The 22,813-nt window shown below is 36.8% G+C and overlaps 1 protein-coding gene across 2 annotated transcripts in view; it reads right to left on the bottom strand.

Annotated features, from left to right (window-relative positions):
- LOC127443674 (glutamate receptor ionotropic, NMDA 2B-like) overlaps positions 1–22,281 on the bottom strand; it is a 144,251-nt gene extending 121,970 nt beyond the window's left edge. The window contains exons 1-3 of one of the 2 annotated variants that reach the window (XM_051702426.1): positions 21,568–22,281; positions 18,931–19,638; positions 1,033–1,641 (exon numbers count right to left, since the gene is read on the bottom strand). In XM_051702426.1, coding sequence (XP_051558386.1) covers positions 1,033–1,641; positions 18,931–18,957 — 636 coding nt within the window. In that variant the 5' untranslated portion in view covers positions 18,958–19,638; positions 21,568–22,281. Of the gene's footprint in view, positions 1–1,032; positions 1,642–18,930; positions 19,639–21,567 lie in introns of those variants that run through there. The other variant, XM_051702427.1, reaches the window with a different exon arrangement.
- Positions 22,282–22,813: the final 532 nt, after the last annotated feature.

Below are 22,813 nucleotides of genomic sequence, written 5' to 3'. Positions count from 1 at the left end.
TATATCTGTTTTTACGAGGTGTGTCAATAGGTGGCAGTGCGCCTCATCCAACCCTAACAAGCAGTGCAGCCACAGAATGAGAACCGCTCACTGAGGAAGCACAATAGGTGGACGAAGCAGAATACATGCATATTGAGATGTGATTTTCAAAGTTAACACTACTTTGAACTTGACAAATCATCCTAAAAATGCAGCGTTTATGATGTGGAATACCAGTGAGCATCTCCAAATGTGTTCATCTGAGACACGCCAGTGAAAATTAAAAACAGTGCAGACAGAACGCAAGAATGCGTTGTGCATTTCAATATTTTAGCGTATAAAAGTGTAAAATATCACACAACTTTTGCGTTGTTCATTCAAGTAACTCAATCTGCTTTTTTCTACATGAATATGTGCATAGAGGTCAGTGGACACGTGGCCAATAGAGTGCTATAAAAGTAATGCTTCATTGAGAGTCTGTGGCCGATGACTGCACAATTAGAATTCAGTGGAGTAAAGATCGATGTTCTTTGGACGAGAGGCTCTAAACACATCTTTTTGGGTCCCATCTGGATGCTGTGTTTCTCTGGGAGTCTTTTGGAGCTTCATGAGGTCCATTTGCATTGGATTTGCATTTGATTGCCTATTGGACATTGGGCTTTCAATCAATGCATCGTTGTCCCGCCTGGAAGGCCGGATTCTCTATAAGATGATTGGTCAAACTCTCAAATGGGTGTGGCTTCGCAACAAAAAGCCTGCCTGCGCTTGAAATGTAGAAGCACATCTGTTGAGTGCAGAGTGTTCTCGGAGTTACTGTACATGTGCAGTTATTTACAATCTGAGATAACACATTTATTTCAGCTTTCATAATAGGATATTTTCAATAAAATTTCATAAAATGTTTAGCTTAGTTAATTACTTCTGTTAGGAAATTGTACTGTTTAAGTAGTAGTTTGAGCAGCTTTTGGGAGCAACTTGTGCCTATGATAACATTTTCTTGGTAGCCAGCTCTCTATGGTTTGGAGCAGAGCCCGTGTGTTTTGTACTTCATACCTTGGCTGCCATGATCATGGAAGAGCCTCCACGGATACCCAGGATGGGGATGTGTGTCTGAGCCGAGATGAAGTCCAATATCTGGGCGATGGCCTCCTGATCAGTATCATCCCCAAACACCACACCCTGGAGCCAGTTTCGTGACATTAGAGCACAGATGCGGTTTATGATGCTCTTGGGGTCCGTTTCGTTCATTGTGACCAGCTCTACTTTGGGAGGAAGAGGGACATGAAGGAAGTCCTCTTTCTCCACGCCTTCAGAAAGAGACACCTCACTGGAGTTTCCCACAAGGATCACCGCAATGCTAAGGCCTTGAGCAAACTTTGGTGGCAAGGGAGGAGCCACAGGATTGGCTCCTAGTGGAGGATAATGAGGAGGACTTATTATTGATTGGCCACGATCGCTGCCACTCATGCCCCCGACGGGAGTCCCGATCCCTCCTCCACGGCGAGATTCGCAGGTTGGAAAGAATAGGAGAGACAGGAGAAGGAGTGCAAGGAAGAGAGGCTGTTTGGAGACAGAGACAAAAGACAGGACGCGGCGGTCGGAAAAGGGGAAGGAGGAGAGGTGGAGGCTGACAAGCATGGCGGAGGAGTGAAGATACAGTCCCTGCAGACAGAGAAAGGGAAAGGGGGAGAGAAGGAGAGAACAGAGTTTAGTTTGGGAAGCAAATTCACTTCATTACGTTAAATCTTCATAGAAAGTATGTGAATGAATCAGGCTTGTGGATGTTGAGTAGCACCACAGGAGTGAAAGTAACCAGAGACCTGTAGTTTTAAAAAGAGCATGTGTGTCCTCATTTCAAGGGTCTGTCCTCTTCATTATTGACATATGTTGGACAGAAATCACAGAAACATGGGCAGACTTGGGAAATGGGGTCATTTACAGCAGTCAACAAACACACGCATGCGCGCTTAGCTAAACGTCTATTGTTTTAATATAAAGGTAATTACTGTATATTTACTACAAACTTACCCTAATCAGACATCCTAAAAGAAATGTTTTTGCTTTAAAAGTGTTTATGCTTTCTACAAAGGCTGTCAGTTGAACATGTTAAATTAGTGCAATTAATTAGGCGATATAAAAAAATAACATTAAAAAATGTACTCATAAATTATGCTCCCTGACCTATACACAAATTCCATCATTAAAATTTGTATTTCCCTACGATCGGCACAATTCAAGCTGGAAGTACACGTAACTATGAACCGCATCAGCAGGGGGCAGTCAGCGTGCCTCAACAAACCTCACAAGCAGCACAGCCACAAAATGAGAGCTGTTCACACAGGATGTGTTCTTGACGGCTGGACAAAACACAACAGAATGCATTGAGATGCGCTTTTCAAAGTTTCAACAACTTTAACTTCACACAGTGTCCTAAAATGCTGATAACCAGTGGGATGCTCTTAAAGCCTCCGACGCATGTATATAGACGATAATTAAAAAAGTGCAGACGGAAAACAAGAATGTATCCTGTGAAAACATGGCTGGCTGTCGAATGTAGGGTTGCTCAATGATATGGGAATAAAACAGTATATTGACTTCTTAAACCACTTTTTGCATAGCCTAATCTATGCTTTACCACAATAATGCAATATTTTTCTATTTGAATATCTGAATTGTTATATTTATTATAGGTCCTCTATATTATATAATAAATTTATTTGAATTATTATGTATTTTTTATCTTGAATAAGCTTTATTTAATGGCCTTTCTCAGAGTATATTAATTTATAATTAATTGGCATGTCATGCAATTAATTTGATTAAACATTTTAATCGATTGACATCTCTTTTTACCTTTAACGATATCCCAGATGTCCCAAAGAATAGTCTTGTCATTTTATCTAACTTCTGAGGACAATTTTGTCCCCTAAATATATAAGTAAACCCACCCATACAGACACACACACACACACATTCATCATATTGTACTTTGATACTTGAAATTTCATGCATGAAAATTTAGTTCAAAGGGTTCAAAAAACCTGTATTGTGAAACAGTGACAGTGTAAGTGAGAGTGAGTAACTGTGTGTGTAAACTGAATACTAAAAGCAATTAGACAGAGTAAGATACAAGCTGATTTATGGGCCAGAAGCATATTCTCAGATACACACACACACACACACTGTGACTTTTGTCAAATATTTCTTAACAAGTCCTCACAATTTCATGCTTCTCTTTTCTCACTCTCTCTCTCTCTCTCTCTCTGATGATTTTGTGGAACCCTTGTGGTTATTTACAGCCATTTTCATTAGCAGAGGTGTAGAACAAGTTAGTCATTAGTGAAATGAGTGTCTCTGTGTGTGTGCGTGTATGTTGGTTCCTTAATGACAGCATTTCTGAAACACATTAAAGAAACAGTTCACTCAAAAATGAACAGTTTTTCATCATTTACTCACCCAATGTCATTCCAGCCCAGCATTATTTTCTTCTATGTAACTTTGGCAGAATGTCCAAACAGCTGTTTTCCAATGAAAGTGGATAGTGATTAGAAAGAGCTAAAGAAATATTCCATCCAACTGGTACGCTATATTCCAAGTCTTTTCAAATCATACTATAGCTTTGTGCGATCATCCGAATCAAATGTATTCTTTATTTATATTTATTCACTGATAATCTTCCTCTTTGCTTTTGCTCTCAAAAGTCTTTTGCTCTTGTGTATTAAAAAAATGGTGCGTTGGGACGTGCCGCTCCGGGTTTGACACCAAACGCCATTGGTTCGTGTGCATCACATGACCAATTGTGATGTGACGTTGAAAAATATGACTGCAAATAATATTTAAGAGCAACGGCAGAGAAGAATATTATCAATGAATAATTATTTACATTTCAGCCTATTCCTCACACAAAGCTATCGTATGACTTCAGAAGACTTGGAATACAGCACACCAGTTGTTTGGACTACTTTTTTGTAGGGATGTGCAGGAGTAGTCGAGTACTCGTTCATGCACCAGCTACTCGATTATTTAGTGAGCAGCGCTGTATTATACAGTTTTCCCTCTGAATATCTCACCAAATCTTGCAGTTACAACTGAGTCCACTGGGGAGCGTTGTGGATGTGTGTCATTGAGGGGTCGGATGAGAGAAGAAGATATGGTGGCCTATGTGCTTTCGAAAGCAATGTGTGGCAATGCTTGTGGTAATATTTTGATTTTATTGAATTCTACTCTATTTGTATTCGGTTAATGTTGGAGTCATGTAAATCAACAGACGAGGATCAGCTTTTATTGGTGGAAAGAAATGCGATGCGAACTCGGAAACTGATCAGACTAGTATGTGTGTATGTGTGTTAAATATCTGAACACAGCGAGAGTGCATTTTCACCACTTGTTTTTCTGAATAATAACGTGAAATCATAAAAATGTGATGGCCTTTATGTAGACTAAGAGTTTATATATGTGCATTACCCTCATGCTGTCAGTATTGGTTTCTGTGTAAACTTCGGGTGAGTGCAAAGGTTTTTTACGTTTTTTAAAATCTTTTTGTTTTCCATTTTTATTCATGCATATTGTTTATTCAGTTGTTTCCCAAAATAAAGTATAATTTCTTGAAGTTATCTTATTTTGAAATCGTTCTTGACCAAGTTTGTGAATAAAACTAAATATAACATTTATGTAGGTGTCATACATGTTATTTTAACATGCATTTTAATTCATGAGTAATCAAGTACCTGCTTTTATGATGCTTTTACTGTGCCTTTTTGTCTTTTTTGGAGCTTGGCATTTAAAATCACTATTCACTTTCATTGTATTACTTTTTGTTGGAAAAGACCTGCTCAGACATTCTGCCTAAGATCTCCTTTGGTGTTTTACAGAAGGAAAATAATGGGGGTGAGTAAATGATTAAAATTTTGTGTGAACTATTCCTTTAAAGAATAGACAAAGAAAAATAGAAAGAGGAGAACATGGTGGGTAAAGAGGAGGACAAAAAGATGAAAGGACAACACAAGTGAGGCACTGCTTCGGAAGAAACCAAACACGCTTGAAAAAAGGAAGACTGCTTTTACAAGGCTAATTATTGGAGGTTTGTCAGTGCTAATTGCAGGTACACATGGTAATTGTGAATTAGCTCTCTTCTGCTGCACACGAGAGAAAAGACGGAGGAGGACAAAGTGTGGGAGGAAAAGAGAGAACGGTTGAGGAGGGAATGGAAAAAGTGTGGAGATTAACTGCAAAACAGCTACGAACACCACATAAAGAGACCTTGCTGAAGAAACAGCTGGTCTTGACTGTTTGGTCTAAGCTAGTCTTACAGCATGACCAGCTGATAAGTGCCTGCAACCTCTCTAAAACCTGCCAATAGACCAGCAAACCAGGCTGGTTTAAGCTTTTTTCTTTTTTCAGAAGTGTACAGAGAGATAGAAAGTAAATAAGAGGACTAAATGGATGAAGTAGACAGTGACGCAAAACAGAGAGCATTCTAATAATCAGTTCATTAAAAGGAGGTAAGCAAAGAGAGGCACAGAGATTGGAGGGATAAGCACCAGATAGATGTAGGGAGATACAAGACTTGAGGAGAACAGGAGATAGAGGAACAAGATAGGGAGGAGAGAGTAAGATGCTCTATTTGGCTCTGCCTCTCATTTTAACAGCACTTGGTTTCCATAGCAACAATTCAAATGAACCTTTCACCACACACACACATACACACACACACAACAGAGATTGCTATATACAGACACATTTAACTGTGGTCTTAGCTCTTAGTCCATAGTAACACCTGTTCACAAGCAAGTTCTACCAAAAAATTTGTTTTATACCGATTGTGAACATAGAAAACCGCCATCTCTCATTTAATACACACACACACACACACACACCTCCCACACATTTTCTCCTAAGAAGCTAAAGTCTCAGTGTCAGCTTCACAAATGTTCTTTCAGAACTACTTCTTACATATTTGTCTGAAAAGCTTGTGCTGACTTACAGCAGAGATTTCATGCACATGTAAAATGCACACATAACATCTATGTTGTCACTGTTATAAAGAATTCCCATGTCGTTAAACATTTGGTGGATGGCTACCACCACAGCTTAAACCACACAAAAAACATTACATGAACACGCACATTCCCCTGTGGTGTTGTATTAAATCCATGGATCCACCTGCTCCAATAGTTCGCACTCCCTTGATTTTCTGTAAGTTGTGTGCTGCCTAAGGCCTGATTGACAATTGGCTTAGGATGAGAGAATGGTTTCCAAGGGCCCCAAATTTGGCTACAGTGGTCAGATGCCTAGGCCTGGTCCAGTCTGTTAATGTCAGTTTAAATGCCATTTAGAAAGAGTTATTGATCTTACAAACAGCTGGTGATCAAAACGAACACCAAACCAACATGATTACTGCAATCCATACCATACCAAACCAAACAAAACCTACTAGTAATACTGAGACAGTTAAAGGGATAGTTCACCCAAAAATTTAAATTGCGTCATCACCGCCCTTATGCTGTTACAAATCCAGTGCTGGGTAGTAAAGGATTACATGTTATCTGGATTATGTATTCAAATTACAAAAATTGTGTACTTTTAATTAGATTTTATTTTAAATTGTGTGTATCCAGATTACAGTTGATTATTATTATGGATTACATGGTTCCATTTTTTATTAAATTACCAATCAACCAAAAGCAATAACAAATTAAAGTAATCCAAAAGTAATCAGATCATATTTCCTAAAAAGTGTCAACTAGAATATTATGTTACTGATGACCATTTTATTCATGTAATTTGTAATCAGTTCTGGATTTCGAAAGTAATCTACCCAACACTGTCCAAATCTGTATGACTTTATTGCTTCAGTGGAACACAAAAATAAATAGCCTCAGTTAGCCTCAGTCTTCATTCACGTTTATTGAATCTTTTTTTACAAACAATGAAAGTGAATGGTGACTGAGGATATCTTTCTGCCACACATCTCCTTTTGTGTACCACAGAAGAAAAAAAGTAAAATGGGTTTGGAACAAAGTGATGACAAAAGATGACAGTGTGTGTAAATGATGGAAGAAAATTTGTTTGTTTTTTGTTTAACTATGTCTTTAAACTTAGCTATCATGGGCAAGGGTATATGATGTGCACACACAAAAAAAAAAAAAAAATTGGAGTGGGGTTTACTTAAAAATCTGAGGAAACAATTTCCATGCAGAAATTGCTAATAAATATAACAGACCATATTTTTAAGTAAAGGCTACACACAGTTGTTGGTGGCTTTAAATAGAAATCTCAAGTAAATTTGACTCTTTCTACACAGCAATGTAGCACTGAATTGAGCCATGCTTTTAAAAGTGTTCTAGCATTTCAATGCTTTTTTAACATACTTCATGTACCAGGTGACACACACAAGCCTTCCACAGGGAAGCTTAATGCATGCTATGTAGTCTATTAGACAACATCCTCTTGCTTTAATGGCGATAAAAACCAAATCCAGCGCTGCACATGCAGACCTCAACACTTGGTGCACAAAACACAGTGACGGTAACAATCAACAGATACTTTTTTGATCATTAATAGGTAATTTTGAATAGAAAATGAACTTGAGATTTAACAAACATAAGCTAGAGCATTCATTTTTACATGTTTAAATTGAGTACAAATGTAGAATTTACTTAATATTTTCAAGTACATGCTTTAACTTATTCAGTGTAGTAAATACGTAATCTTTTCTGCTATATTTATGTCACCAAACACACACACAAAAAAAATCAGTTTATGAGTGATAGATGATTTGAAGGTATTCTTAATTAATCATACACTGTACTTCTTTCATTTCTTTTGGAAACGCATGTAAGGCGCAATCCTCCATCTCATTTTTATTTGGCAAAATAATAAATTATGTATTAAAAATAATTTTTGTACAAAAGCCCATCACAGATTTCCTCCCATCTCAAACAAGCTCTGTTTCAGAGTGTAAGGAAAAGCTTTTATAACAACCAGAAACTGAATTAACATTCAATGATGCAGTTATACGGAATGAATTTAATTCTGAAACACAAAAAACATTATTTCATTTAGCGTTAAGAGAAGACTGAGATTTCTAGCATTCCGTATAACAGAATACACACCCATGCATGTGTGCGCACACACACATACAGAACACACTTGAGCTTACTAAAGGATTATGGTTGTCGAGTAATCCAGTGCAACACAGTGGAGGTATGCGGCCTGGCTTTTTACGTCAGATAATTCCTTCTACTGCAGATGTAGCACACACATACTAAAACACACAGTATTTCTCAGTATTTCTCTTTTAGAAAATCAGCTCATTTTCTCACACAAAGTTAGCAAGCATTCCTATCTTAGCTTCTGTGCAAGCATATGGTCTGAAATACACACTCCCAACACAAAATACTATATCACACTCCAGCCTTAAAGGTATATCTATCACAGCATTGAGAGTGCTGTTTCATTAAGCAGTGTTTATGAACTACTGCCTCTGAGCTGTAACCTTTACTGAAGTCCTCTCTCCTTATAATGATGCTTTAACAACAGCCAAGAGCAGTTTGCACTGATCACATCTGAGGCAGCATAGAGGACAGAAAGACACTCAGTAGTTTAAAATTAGATTTTTGGGATCATTTATACGATTATCATTTTGTTTATTGTGAACCTCATACCCTACACAATGCAGATCAACATAGAGACACATTTTAAATTTGCATTAATTACGTTTAGATTTAGACTAATGGCTAGGGTATTCTTTGAAAAGTACACTGACTGAGAACTGCCTCTTTTAAATATTTAAGTCATTTTTACTATAAATCTACACTTTCACATGTTTCTTCTTTTGTTCTTGGTGATTCGCATTCTTTGTGCATATCGCCACCTACTGGATAGAGAGGAGAATTTATAGTAAAAAGTACTTAAATATTGATCTGTTTCTCACCCTATCATATCACTTCAGAAGATATGGATTTAACCACTGGAGTCTTATGGATTACTTTTATGCTGCCTTTATGTGCTTTCTTGGACCTTCAAAATTCTTGCATTGCATGGACCTACAGAGCTGAAATATTCTTCCAAAAAAACTTTGTGTTCAGCAGAAAACATATTTTGCAGACACTTTTATCCAAAGCTACTTACAATGCATACTACAGCATACTACACTTTCAAGATACATTTTTATCCATTTTTGTGCTCCCTTCCAGGGAATCAAACCCAAGACCTAATTGGTGTTGCTAGCACCATGTTGAGATACAGGAAAGTACTACAAACTAAAACACCCAAATGAACAGATCTACTGTATGTTCACATGCATTTGAAACATGCATACTAACATACATTCACATACAAATCCCTAAACATATGCAAATCCAGATGGGCTCACATATTCGCCTTGCACACCCACAACATCCCAAACATTTGTAGGCACACACCTATAGCAATATAAAGAATGTGATAAACTGTAAAAGGAATGCTTTTTGACCAGTAAATTGAGACATATGCAGAGGAAATACAGCATCACATATATATGCCAAAATAACATAAATATTTAGTGATGAATCTACAACATCTGTATGAGAATGAGTGCACAATCTGACAGACACAAACGTTGAGTGATGAGCAGGTTTTTGGGCGAGGGATCACTTCCTCCCCTGAGGGCTTGGTGATGGCCTGCTTCTGTTTTGACCAATCAGGCGCAAGCATTGGCTCACCCCCCCTGCCCATTGGTCATGGGTAATTAATTACCAAGCTGTTCCTTGTTTAGGCCAAATGAATATCAGCACATGGTAATCATGAAACAATGAACCCACCCTAAATCACTCAATCGGCCACTCCTCAGAGCTTTGTAACACGCAATGTACTGTAGCGTTCACTAATGGACAGCGAAGGGTGTTGTAAGTAGTTTGAGATATATGATCTGTGTGCGAGTGTATATTCTTCAGTAGGGCATTGATCGTGTTTCAAATATTTTGAATTTCCATGTAATTCCACAAAATGGATTCTCCACATAAGCAAGAGATGTATTTCAGTTATGAGTAGGCCACTTAATCCAAATCAAGCATATCACTTGCAAAGGTATGATATTAAGGTCACAGATGGCCAATCAAACATTTTTCTGCAATAAGAGATTCCAGGGGCTAATCAGAAGTGAATACTTTCCACCTTATACCACAGTAAAATTCATTGGAGATTAATAAACGGATAGTTCTGACTCTAAATTCTGATTGTATGAGCCACGTTTTAAGCCACTGTAAAATTACTATAAATGCACACCTGTGACCGCACATTCTTTATTAATGTGGCAATTTGCTACGTTGCTTGGTAACTGCAAAAAGCCTGGAGTTAGGAAAATGAGCTATATTAATTGGTAGAAGAAATTTTTATTCTGATAATGAATAACACATTTTAACTGTTAATTAAACATTGGTGTCTTTTATTATATTGCTGTTGCCACATACTATCATTATTATTTACCATTATTCACCTTATGTGCCAGAGAAACTAACGGGCAGCTATCTTGAAATTTTTTGTCTTTGATGTTTCGGTCTAGCGTTTTCTGTTGTGTTGATGTCAAAGTGTAATTAGCTAGTGAAATGGATTTAGAGGTTGTAGAGTTGCCAAAAGTTATTGTGAGCATTTTAACGTTTTCAGAGGATGTCATAGCAATGGAAAGCAGAGTAGGGAGATTTTAAAATAAGTTTCATTCATAAATTCACAAGATTTTATCTTCACGCTGTGGACGTACTGATATGCCTCTGTGCTCATGAAACTCCTAGAGACAGTACAAAGTCATTAAACGTATTTCTGTACAACACCTCTGACCATCTTCTTGTGTCATTCACTCATCGTGTTATTTTTACCATGATCAATGGAAACATGGGTAAATGCTTCACTGCAACCCCCCATTAAACTTAGGTAGGACATAACCCTATGTATAACTAAATATTTACGGAAGACTCCGGCCAGGAGTAACAGTTGGAATAAAAAAGCACATTGATTTAATGACATCATTGAGCTCATGTTTTGCATGACAGACTTCAATCCTTTAGACATATATGATGATGTTGATATTTACACTCATTTACATTTATAAGAGAGAACATTATGTAAAAAACATACTACTTAGTTAGTGGCTCTTCAGCATGAAACCAATCTAACGGTGCATTGGGGCACGTCACCCGGTGTCACGTTTCAACACATACAAATTCATTACAGCTGACAGTTATGTGAGCAAACAAGGTATGAACTTTAACCGTAACAAGATAAATCTGAAATGCACACCTTTTTAACACTTCTGTGTTAAAATTTGAAGGCTGCTTATTGGATCAGGGTTAGGGTACAGACAAACGTCATATTATGCGACTACGCATTACTTTACGGAGAGCTTACGAACTACTACCTAAGTCTTGCGTTAACAGATGGTGCAACCAAATTAAGCACTGACTTAGTTACAAACTAACTAGTAGTTACTAAGCCCTTAGTGTGAACTTTATGTCCCAACTTAAGTTAGACCGTACGCACAACTGGTGCAACCCTACCCAGGTGAGCAGATTTTTTTAATGTTATATCCGGACGGTGGAAGGGGTGCTGCTATCCACACACACACATAAAAGCGTATGTTTTATTTTATGTTGCATGAACAACTATTTTAATCACATTTAAGCCTCTTAAAAATGTTGGGTGAAAATTTTATTTTAAAAAGTACATATACTTTCCTTTTAATGTCATGAACTTTAATGTAAAATAATACGAGCTGTCCTGTCTGAAATTTCATGGCAACTAAACATATTAAAAATTCAGCAGAATTACAGGTATAACAATTAAACGCTAGTATCATGGAACAGTGCAGTGTATCATAGCTGTCTAAATGTGATCTGCCAGGTCCAATTTACCTCCGTGAGTGTCAGAAAACAAACTTGTACAATGACAGAAAACACCCCGCTAGCATTTTCACGTAGTAAAGGGGTGCTATAGACTCACACCATCACCTCTTGGTGAAAATACTTTCAGTGCTCCCACATGTAATTCATTTTGATCTACTCTTCTCAGTAGCTTCAATACAAACAGGAAGTTAGATGACAAAATTCGGAATAGCGAAGCGCTGAAAAGGGGCTGGGCTGAATAAGGTGAATACTATTAATTATCAACAGCAAAAAAGTATTTCAAAATCGGACAAAAAGACAAAAGGGACAAGACTGTGTACTTAACGTCTTTCATGAGGGCATGAACTACAATCCTATGAAGCACTGACGTAATTGAATTAAAAACAATGGAAGTTGTTGATTATAAAGTATAGAAAAAATATATTTAAATAGTATTGCAATTTTATATATATATATATATACATATACTGTATATACACACATATATTGTATATACACACATATATTGTATATTACAAATAAAAGTTTGACAGTGAAGGAAAACTGACTTGAATGTGTCATTCATGGTACTTCATGCAAGTGGGCGATCTCTGCAGAGCTTGTTTGCCTTACTTTCTTGGCCACGATTCTCTGATTCGTAGATCTTTTCTCTTCAGGATCATGGGTATTGTAGATCTTCGCTAGGAATACCGCTATTACACACTATTTCTAAAAAATGAAGCTGAAATAACAAGGACTGGTGGCTTTAACAGATGCATATTCAATTAATTAATTACCTCGGGCTTATGGTCTGTTTTCAAAGATTTATAAGACTACATGTACATTAATCCGGATACATTTTAAAATGTTTAATTAAAAAAATTTTGAAAACTTTTTCCAAATGTTGCTCATCCACACTGAAACGTCTGAAAATGCTTAAATCCCCTTACTGCGCCATTCCATGAACGGTCTGAAATGCAATTTTCCCGTTGCCGTTGAAGGAATGCAATGTGTAGGTTGTACAAAGTAACATATACAGTTAACAACATTATCAAAGTGGATAACAGGCACAACAGTGTTGCTACATCATGAGCAGCAATCTTGATTGTTTTGGGTTGAATGGATCACATGACTGCATCACATTACAACAACAACGTCATTTTTCCCCCTAATATCTCTGTTTTTCCAGTCCACATTACAACACAAATACAGCATTTTTACATTTATCCACTTTGGAGAGCATTTTCGAAAAGTTCAGTTTGGACAGAAAGCCAAAACGTAGAGAAAATTATGCATTTTCAAATGTATCCAGATTAATGTGGACGTAGTCTCTGTTACTGTTAAAAATTATACCCCTCCGCAAAAATAAATTTTTTATCCCTGCATAAAACTGCATATTTAAAACTAAACAGAACTTGAAGCAGAATAACTTAGAAATAACAATTAATAACATCCCCCAATAGTCCCCAAACCTTGCAAAGACCTACCTCATAATTATTGGAATACAACAGCCAATGGCTAGCCCCAAACATATTCAGCAAAAGCAGGCCTTACAATATTTTTATTTCCTGTCATAACCTTATACACGACAGGTTCCTGTGCACGCTGCAGTCTCAAAATCAAATTTTTGCTGTGCTGTGTAACAGTTCTGAATAGGAGCAGCATGGATATAAGAAAGTGGTTCAAAGAGTCATCATCAATTTCGAGGTGGGAATCAGAGTGGAGGCGGTAGGAGGTGGGAATGCACAAGGCATCTTTGGATAAAACTTGACACAAGGCATCATCATCGACAGAGCAGCAGGTGGGAATGCTATCACGAATGGTAACGATAGTAGTGATGTTGTAATTGGTGTTTATATTAGTGTTGTATGGTTATTGTTGTTTTATTGTGTTGTTGGGGTTGTGGTGTAATTTATCCCAATTGCTATAGGCTGGACTATCTAGTTTGTACGGTGTTTTATAAACAACATTCAATATGTTCTGGTTACGGCCATGCTTATACCATTATTTTCTTGTGTGATACATTTGTGCTGAAAATTTGACAATTTAAAGACCGAAAAAAATTATTAAGAAATATTCCGGGTTCAATACAAGTTAAGCTCAATCGACAGCATTTGTGGCATATGTTGATTTACTTGCCCCTCCTTTTCTTTAAAAAAACAAAAACCTGGGTTACAGTGAAGCACTTACAATGGAAGTGAATGGGGCCAATACATAAACGGTAAAATACTCACTGTTTCAAAAGTATAGCCACAAGACGTAAACAATATGCATGTTAACATGATTTTAGTTTTATAAAATCATTTGCTAGCCTTTTCTGTGTAAAGTTATTTCCAATATAACTTTGTTACCATGACAATGTAATGTCAACAAACCCTAAAACCCTCAAATGACCGTAATAATTACAATTTAAACAACTTTACAGCTCAAATAATACATGAGTTTTAACAGAAGAATTCATGTAAGTGCTTTTATAAAATTATAAGCTTCACATTTCTGCCTTTAAACCCCCATTCACTTCCATTGTAAGTGCCTCACTGTAACCTCGATTTTTGCTTTTTTTAAAGAAAAGGAGTCAAAATAATTTTTTGTGGGAATCAACATTATGCCACAAATGTTGTCGATTGAGCTTAACTTGTATTGAACCCAGAATATTCCTTTAATTCGCCTGTGGAATGCAATAAATTAGATTTTTACTTCGGATCCCGACTGTTGGACTCTATAAACCACTCAAGTCTGTGTGCAACAGTGATTTTACAACTGGTAAGGCACAATCTCATGGCTTATTGCTTTATTACAAACCACAAGAGCCAGAATAACAATGCACATTTTTAAAAAGAGAACAAGTCCTGCTCCTGGATATCTACCTTCCTGCAGAGTTTAGTTCCAACTCTCCTCCGACATACCTGCTTGTAATGTTCAAGTGAGCATAAAGACCATGATGAGCTGGTTCAGGTGTGTTTGATTAGAGTTACAGATAAACTCTGGAGGAAGGCAGATATCCAGAAATAGGATTCAACACCTCTGCAGTCAAGGCAGACAGCTCGAAAAGGCAGACAAAATGTTTTTTAAGTGACAGCTAATCTGATATATCCAGTATTTCACACATCACGCAAAATAACAGCAAAGCAAAATATGGTATTGAACTGCAGTGTTTGGTATAATGATATTTTGTCTGTTGTCTGCAATATAGACCCCTTACTTGCAACTTCCTTGCTATATCCTCCATATCGAAGAAGCAGAATGTCATTAAATGACATAATGAAAGACATAATGAAATTACAACATTAACCATGTGAATCACTCATTTGAGAGACTTATGACGCTGTGCATGACTGGACAAGAGCTCATTAAGTCATTATAACTCTGTCCATAATGAAGTCATGCGCTGTGATTAAGGCAAAGCTTCAACCATCTTAGTGAACGTGGGACGAGAGCAAAAATCACTCCTATAGTGATGGAAGTGTGAATTACAACAGGTGTGCATTGATAAACTTGTAAATCACCACTGTGGGGGAAATCAAAACACACACATACACACATGCACTCATATAGCAAAAATGAACCTGTTTGCACTGACCTGTGCCATAAGGTCTTTTTCTGAACTGATTAAAGAGGTGAACTCTTGTTAAATGCCCCATTATTGGTACATACACACAAATACACACATACTGGAACTAAATCCTCTTAATTTGTTAGTCAATACTGTTAAAGCAGATGAGAAAAGACCAGTGCTGGATATTGACCTCTGTGTCCCTAGAATCCATATCTCCTGCCACCACAAACACTTTCACACACTTTTATAGAACTCAAATGCATATTTATACATGTAAGCAGAAAACAGTTTGAACTTTGGAATTTACCTCCACATTTTACTGTAGTTAAGTGTTGTACCTATTTGAAAACACATATATCAAATGTATCTTTTAGTGAAGACAGGTCTTTTTATTTCTGTCACTACTGTTCTTTCATTTATTTTTATTTTATTTTATAATTTAATTCGGTGCCCTGATGAGACAACATAACACAGTAAACCCTGTGATCCACCTTGAACAGTAGTCAGTAGATTTAAACCAGCTTTACAGCTTAAATAAAACACTGAGTTCAAACAGAAGAATTTATGAATTAAAGTGCTGTTATAAAAAAATAAGCTTCACATTTCTGCCTTTTGACCCTCCAAAAATTGTCCCATTCACTTCCATTGTATTCCACGAAAGCTATCGATTAAGCTTAACTTGTATTGAACCCGGAATTTTGAATATTCCAGGTTCAATTCAAGTTAAGCTCAATCAACAGCATTTGTGGCATAATATTGATAACCACAAAATAATATTTTGACTTGCCCCTCCTTTTATAAAAAAAAAAAAAAACGATAAAAAGCAAAAATCTGGGTTCCAGTGAGGCACTTACAATGGAAGTGAATGGGGCCAATCCGTTAACGTTAAAATACTCACTGTTTCAAAAGTTTATCCACAAGACATAAACAATATGCATGTTAACATGATTTTAGTGTGATAAATTTGTTTACTAACCTTTTCTGTGTAAAGTTATATCCAATTTTACAACATCATTGCCATGCCAAAGTAATTTCAACGAACACTAAAACGACTGTAAAAATGACGATTTAAACATTTTTATAGCTCAAATAATACATTAGTTTTAACAGAAGAATTAATGTAAGCTGTTTATAAAATTATAAGCTTCACATTTTTGCATTTAAACCCTCCAAAAAATTGGCCCCATTAATTTCCACTGTAAGTGCCTCACTGTAACTTACATTTTTGCTTTTTTTATAGAAAAAGGCAGACGAGATAAAATTACTTTTTGTGGGAATCAACATTATGGCACAAATGCTGTCAATTGAGCTTAACTTGTGTTGAACCCGGAATATTCCTTTAATATCTTCTACATGAATGACAAGTCCTTTATTAATGATTTATAATAACCATATTTTTATGAAACATTTGTAAAGTGCACACCATTGTCTCTGCTTTACACCACACTGTCCTGTTTCTCTGACTGGAAAGTAAACAACATCATAGCTCTCTGTATTCACCCCCTCATTCATGACAAAACTCACAAATCAAATGAGCACCAACATAGCACATCTCCTTAACATATTTCATCACCCATCCCAGAGAGGCCCTTATTGACTATCATCCTTGTTTTTTGGAAACTTATATTTATATAAAGTTCAATTCCCCCAGTTTTCAAGATGATAAAGGCTTGTTGTTTGCTCAGTGGGTATACACACTAGCATAATGTAGAGCGCTACATTGTCAGACTAAGACGAAAAGGCAATTCATCTACAGGATGGTGTCTACAGCGTAAGTGTCATTATTTACGAAACAATGGCTTATATAAAATCAGATTTGCACCATTTATGGGTAGCAGTTATATCATTGTAAGTCTAGAATGTCAACTATGTTCCGTTGCCATGCCAACAGAGCCTCCGTTACCACACCAACGGAATCTCTGAGTGATGCTTCACTCTAAAAGACATTCCACACTCTCCTCATCCTTCTTGTCCCCGTCAATCAATGTCAGGTTTGATTGACTGATGCTACGACCCCAATGACGTGGGTAAAAAATGCTGTCACCTCACGTTAATCAGCAGCGGTGTATCTTAAGAGGGCGATACGTTATCGGACATTTTCAGGACTACTAATGACTTTCCTATGCAATGGATCCATCAGCAGACGAGCATCTCAAGACCAACTTAAGAAAAGAGAGAGAGTTAAAGGCTATTCAACCTCTCTCTCTTTTTCTCACCTTTTTTTTCCCCTTCTCTCTCACAGTATTTCTCTCTCGTACTCTCTCTTTCATTAACCCACTTAGCTACAATGTCTGGCCCAGACCACGGGTACATTACTCAAACTGGAAAGAAGGCAGCACGACCAAAAGCAACTTGGACAAATGCCTGCACAAAAAGTAGACAGCAGTGCACTGAGTATCACTCACAAACATTCATTAAGGCAACAAAAAATTAGATACCTGAAATAAATAGACATGTTGTTAAGGCCATAGAGTAAGTGATGGGAGATAAAAGAAGTGAGAAATAAAGTATATTGTGGAAGTGTATGTATGTGTTTAAAGCAAAAATGAAATCAAAATTAGCCCTATTTTCTTAAAGGAATATTCCAGGTTCAATACAATTTAAGGTCAATCGACAGCATTTGTGGCATAATGTTGATAACCACAAAACTTGCCCCTCCTTTACTTAACAAGAAAGGGGAAAAAAAGTGATACAGTGAGGCACTTACAATAAAAGTAAATGGGGCCAATCTGTAAAGGTTAAAATACTCACTGTTTTAAAAGTATTGCCACAAGGCATAAACAGTACGCGTGTTAACATGCTTTTAAAATAATGAGCTAAACAACTTTACTGCTCAAATAACACACAAGTTTTAACAGAGAAATGAATGTGCTTTTATAAACTTATAAGATTCACATTTCTGCCTTTAAACACAAAAATAAAATTGCCACCGTTCACTTCCATTGTAAGTGCCTCACTTTAATCTCGATTTCTGCTTTTATTAAAGAAAAGGAGGGACAAGTCTTGTTATTTTTGTCAAGTTATTTTTGTCAACATTATGCCACAAATGCTGTTGATTAAGCTTAACTTGTATTTAACCAAAAATATTCCTTGAATGCATGTTGCTGGTCCTATTGTGATTGATTCATCTGTGCACATTATTCTTTTTGTCTTCATTATTGTTCAAAATACTCTTTCTTTTCCTCTGAAATTACATTTCTTTTCTGTTGGCATCACCAAGGCTGTGCAGGCTATTGGGTCATTTTAACCAACTGCTAAACAGCTATTAAGACATTGTTTTCTCACACCTGCTTACATGTCTGTCTCCATTCTTGTATAAAACTCACAGTTTTCATGATCCAATAAATTCCCAATGGATAAAATTCCACCATCCTTTTTTTTTTTTCACGTTAAAAATCACTCTGAAATATGTTACATTAACAAAGTAAAATGGGTTGCAAATGGGGTTTCACATTGACTAAGTGTGCATATAAAAGAGTATGAGAAAAATTTATAAAAATACAAATGAAAGCAACAAAGAAAGCAAAGTTCTTCCCTTACCTTGAACATTGCCAGCCCAACTCCCATTTTCTCTCCTCAACTCCTGCATGATGATGTGAGCTGGTTCTTGTCTCTTCCTCTCATAGCCCTGGATGGAGGAGTGACAGACCGTTGAAGTAGTTTGAGGACTTGGTAGGGGTAAAAAAGAATGGTGTGACAAATGACTGTCAGATAGAGGCTCTGGTTGAAAGTGTTGGTCTCTACTGTAAATCCAGGCTGGGTTATTGAGCACAGGCCATTTTATATATAATCAAAACTATGAAGAAATGTAAAAAAAGATGCCTGGCTAGCAACCGCAGAAATATATCACGGCAAAGCAAAAACAAATACGATTTTAAAATGCTTGAGCTTTTTGATTGGTGTTCAGTCACTCAAGAAAGAGTTCATTTCTTAAATCAAATCAAAGAAATATACGTAAAATTTATAACAACCCAGGACAACATCAGGCCTTCATTGGCTACAAAATGTGATCTATAAAACACAGACTAATCGAAAGAAGGTGGCAAAAAGTAGATAACGTTTTACTTGCTTAGACTAAATGTTGATTTTTTTTTCTGTTAATAGTTCCCAAACTCTAGAGTTTCTTGATGTACAATAGAGTCCAGAGGTGAAAATCAAGGATAGATGGAGCACTGAATATTTTCTGGTCTCAAATTTTCATTGGTTCAGGTATCCATGTACATTCTTTGCTGGGTTCTTCTCGTGACACTACAGAAAGGGAAAGGCAAAGAACAGTGTCTCAAATACAGGTGAGGGTTCTGGCAAATGAATGCTGAATAAAGGTAAGCAAAGACTGAAATCTGATTTTTGGATTATTTTCCATTCTATTGATCAAATACACTTTCTATTGATCTAATACACAGTGTTCAATATCAGCATTTGTTAGTGGGGGTTGCTGGACTGATATGTTGCTTGATAATAATATGTGCAATAGACTTCTTCGAACAAAGAAAGGGACAGATATATGTTTCACAAACACATACAGTAACACACTTACAAAAGTACACAAATACAATTATGCGTTATATTTTTACTGTGTTAATGTGTTACTTACCAGTGTAACCGTCTTGTGGTATTTCATCATTATTATTTGGGTAATGTTTAAAAAAATGTGATACACAAGACAGAGGGAGTGTGCAAGCATTAAAAAACATAAGACAAGATGGTCACCTTCCTTTGAAATGTCCATTTCACCATATAAAGGGTTTGTTTTTCATAGTCCATTTATAAGAAAAAGTGAGGAGGATGAATTTGGGATGTCTAAAATACATTTAAATCACACGTAAAAAAGGGATTAGTAAAAAATAAATACAAAAATGAACAGCTGAAAATTAATTTGAGATACCAAAATTAAGAGAATATGATGCATAGAAAATAAAACATTAATATGAATGGAATAGGGTGAGGTTGAGATTTCCTTCCATCTTAAGTTGTGTGACAACATCACTTTATGGATAGCCATCCCTTTCTTAGAAATTATGTTAGCATTTTACCAAAGTAAATTAAGACAAAAAAAAAAAAAACAAATGTTTGACTCTTGACATTCAGAGAATACATTTACATACCTTTATTTACAAATACATTTGCATTCAGAGAAATGTATTAAAATATTAAATATTTGAAATCCACAGATTACCTATCCAGAATTCACTACTAAATAACTAGACAATCAAATTATGAAACAATACAGTTTTATATTTTAAAACATCATGGAAAAAAAGGTTTGATTCAAGGAGAATAATTTAAGGTACCACATACAGTGGTCATGTGTGTCATCTAAACATGGAAACCCCCAAAAATCAAGACAAGAGTCAAGAGAAAGATAAAAGTGATGATAAGAAAGCAGAAGAGGCGATGGCCTGTCTGAAAGGTGTTAGAAAAACAGACAAAATGAGGGAGAAAGTGAGAAACACTGGAGAGCGACGAGAGAAAATTGAACACTCAATGAAACGAATGGGGGATCCATAACAGCGCAAATGGACTCCAGCTAGAGAGCAGGTGGATACACTAAAACAAAATCAGTACACTGATTTAAAGCTTGATCAATATTTTCAGCAAAAACTGAATTTTTGATTACAACTCAGTTTTCGTGTTTCAAAGCTCCAGAGCAGGTAGGATGACACCACAAACCACAAGTTAAAATCAGTGCAAGATCCGAATATTAAGCAGTCACGCCAGCCTCACCAGTTTCAGTAAAAGAACAGAATTGTAACAAAACAGTAATTTGTCTGCAACACGAAATAAAACACACTGACACCTTCACTGGACATTGGAGATGTATGAGGTGGGGAAATTAAATCAGACTGGCAGCCCGAGACCAGATGTGAGTGTTGTGTATCTTAGAAAAGAAAGAATGGCAGGAAACAAATATCTTTCTCTTCATAAACGAGAGTTAAAGATGGATAGAGTTTGAGATGGGTAAAAAGAGGCATGGAGTAGTGGTATGAAATAATTGTTAAAATTCTAGTCGTCTGGTTGTCCATTAGTTTAATGCATGTGTGTGTATGTGTGCATTGTGTTTAATGTATATGTAAAAAAGGAACACCCAAGTACACACACACACACACACACACACACACACACACACACATACACACACACAGACTGGACAGACACTAAACAAGTCATTAAACCTACCTAGAGGAATATTAAAGCATCCAGGGAAGAAAAAGAGTGATACGTAAGGGTAGATGGTGGAGGACAAAAAGAACTGTTTAAAAAGAGAAAGAAAAAGAATAATAAAAAAAAAAAAGAAAAGAAAAGGAAGTGTGGAGGTGATTTTCAGAATTCTCTTCAACTTTCATTCAGGGTGCATCACGCTTTGGAGATGGAGGGAGTGGGAGGCATGATCAGAGGAGAGATGGAAAGGAGGAACAGGTGAAGGAATGAAGGGGGTCATAAATAGCCAAATGAGAGAAAGAGAAAAAAAAATTGCCCCTTCTTTCTCCTCTCTCCTCTCTTGTCATAAATATACAAAATTATACACCATGTAGATGGAGAAATAGATCAGGAGGCAAATGATGGAGAGAGCAAACAACTGAAAAGATGATGTGCCTCCCAGCACCACGATGAGAAAGAAGAAAAAAACAAAACGAAAGAAAAAAACAAATACTCCAGTGCCTTCCGTTTTCCTTTCTTTCTTTTTAACAGGGGAGTCAGTTTGTTCCTTCTGTCCAGTTGTTGCTTCAGTTCCTCTCTTTTTCGTTCTTTCTCTCTCTCTCTCTCTCTCACACACACACTTTTTCCTACTGTCTTTCCCTTTCTTTTGGCTTCTGAAGGAGTCCTCTGTTTGCAGTAAGTAATAGCCCTTTTCCACAGACAGTGACTGAGGCAGAACAGTAGGGAGAGGTGTAATCGTTGTGATGTCTGCCCAAGAATTCCACACATTGAGGCTGTTCTCTCTCTCTGTCTCTCTCTCTCTCTCTCTCTCTCTCTCTCTCTCACACTCTCTCTCTCTCTCTCTCTCTCTCTCTCGCTCACCCCTCCCTTATGGACTGAAATCAGTGGAGCAGGAGTGAGGCAGAGAAAGCAGAATGAGAGGGGTCCCTCTACAGGAATAGTGAAGTACCCAATAACACTGGTCTCTGACACTGGTTCTGTATTGGCATGCTATCACTCTATCTGTCATCGGTCTGAGTTTTCTGTGTTCCTGACCTGGCTGTGAATCTTTATTTTCTCTGATATCTGCTCTCTCAATCCCCCTCTCAAGGCCTCGTTCTCTCTTTCTCGAGATTCTTGGCTTGAGCTGCTTATCACTTGTTCCTTTGATCCAACATTTCTTGGCACCTGTCTTCCACTCCTCTCTTAAAACTGTCTGCCTGTTGCACTCCTTTCTCTCTGTGGTTCATTTTGAAAGAATAGATAGAGAAGGCCTTAATTTGTT

Source organism: Myxocyprinus asiaticus, chromosome 7 (assembly GCF_019703515.2).
Source record: "Myxocyprinus asiaticus isolate MX2 ecotype Aquarium Trade chromosome 7, UBuf_Myxa_2, whole genome shotgun sequence".
Classification (NCBI taxonomy): Eukaryota; Metazoa; Chordata; class Actinopteri; order Cypriniformes; family Catostomidae; genus Myxocyprinus; species Myxocyprinus asiaticus.
The sequence above is the reverse complement of the archived record's forward strand: the minus strand, read 5'-3'. Positions and strand labels throughout refer to the sequence as shown.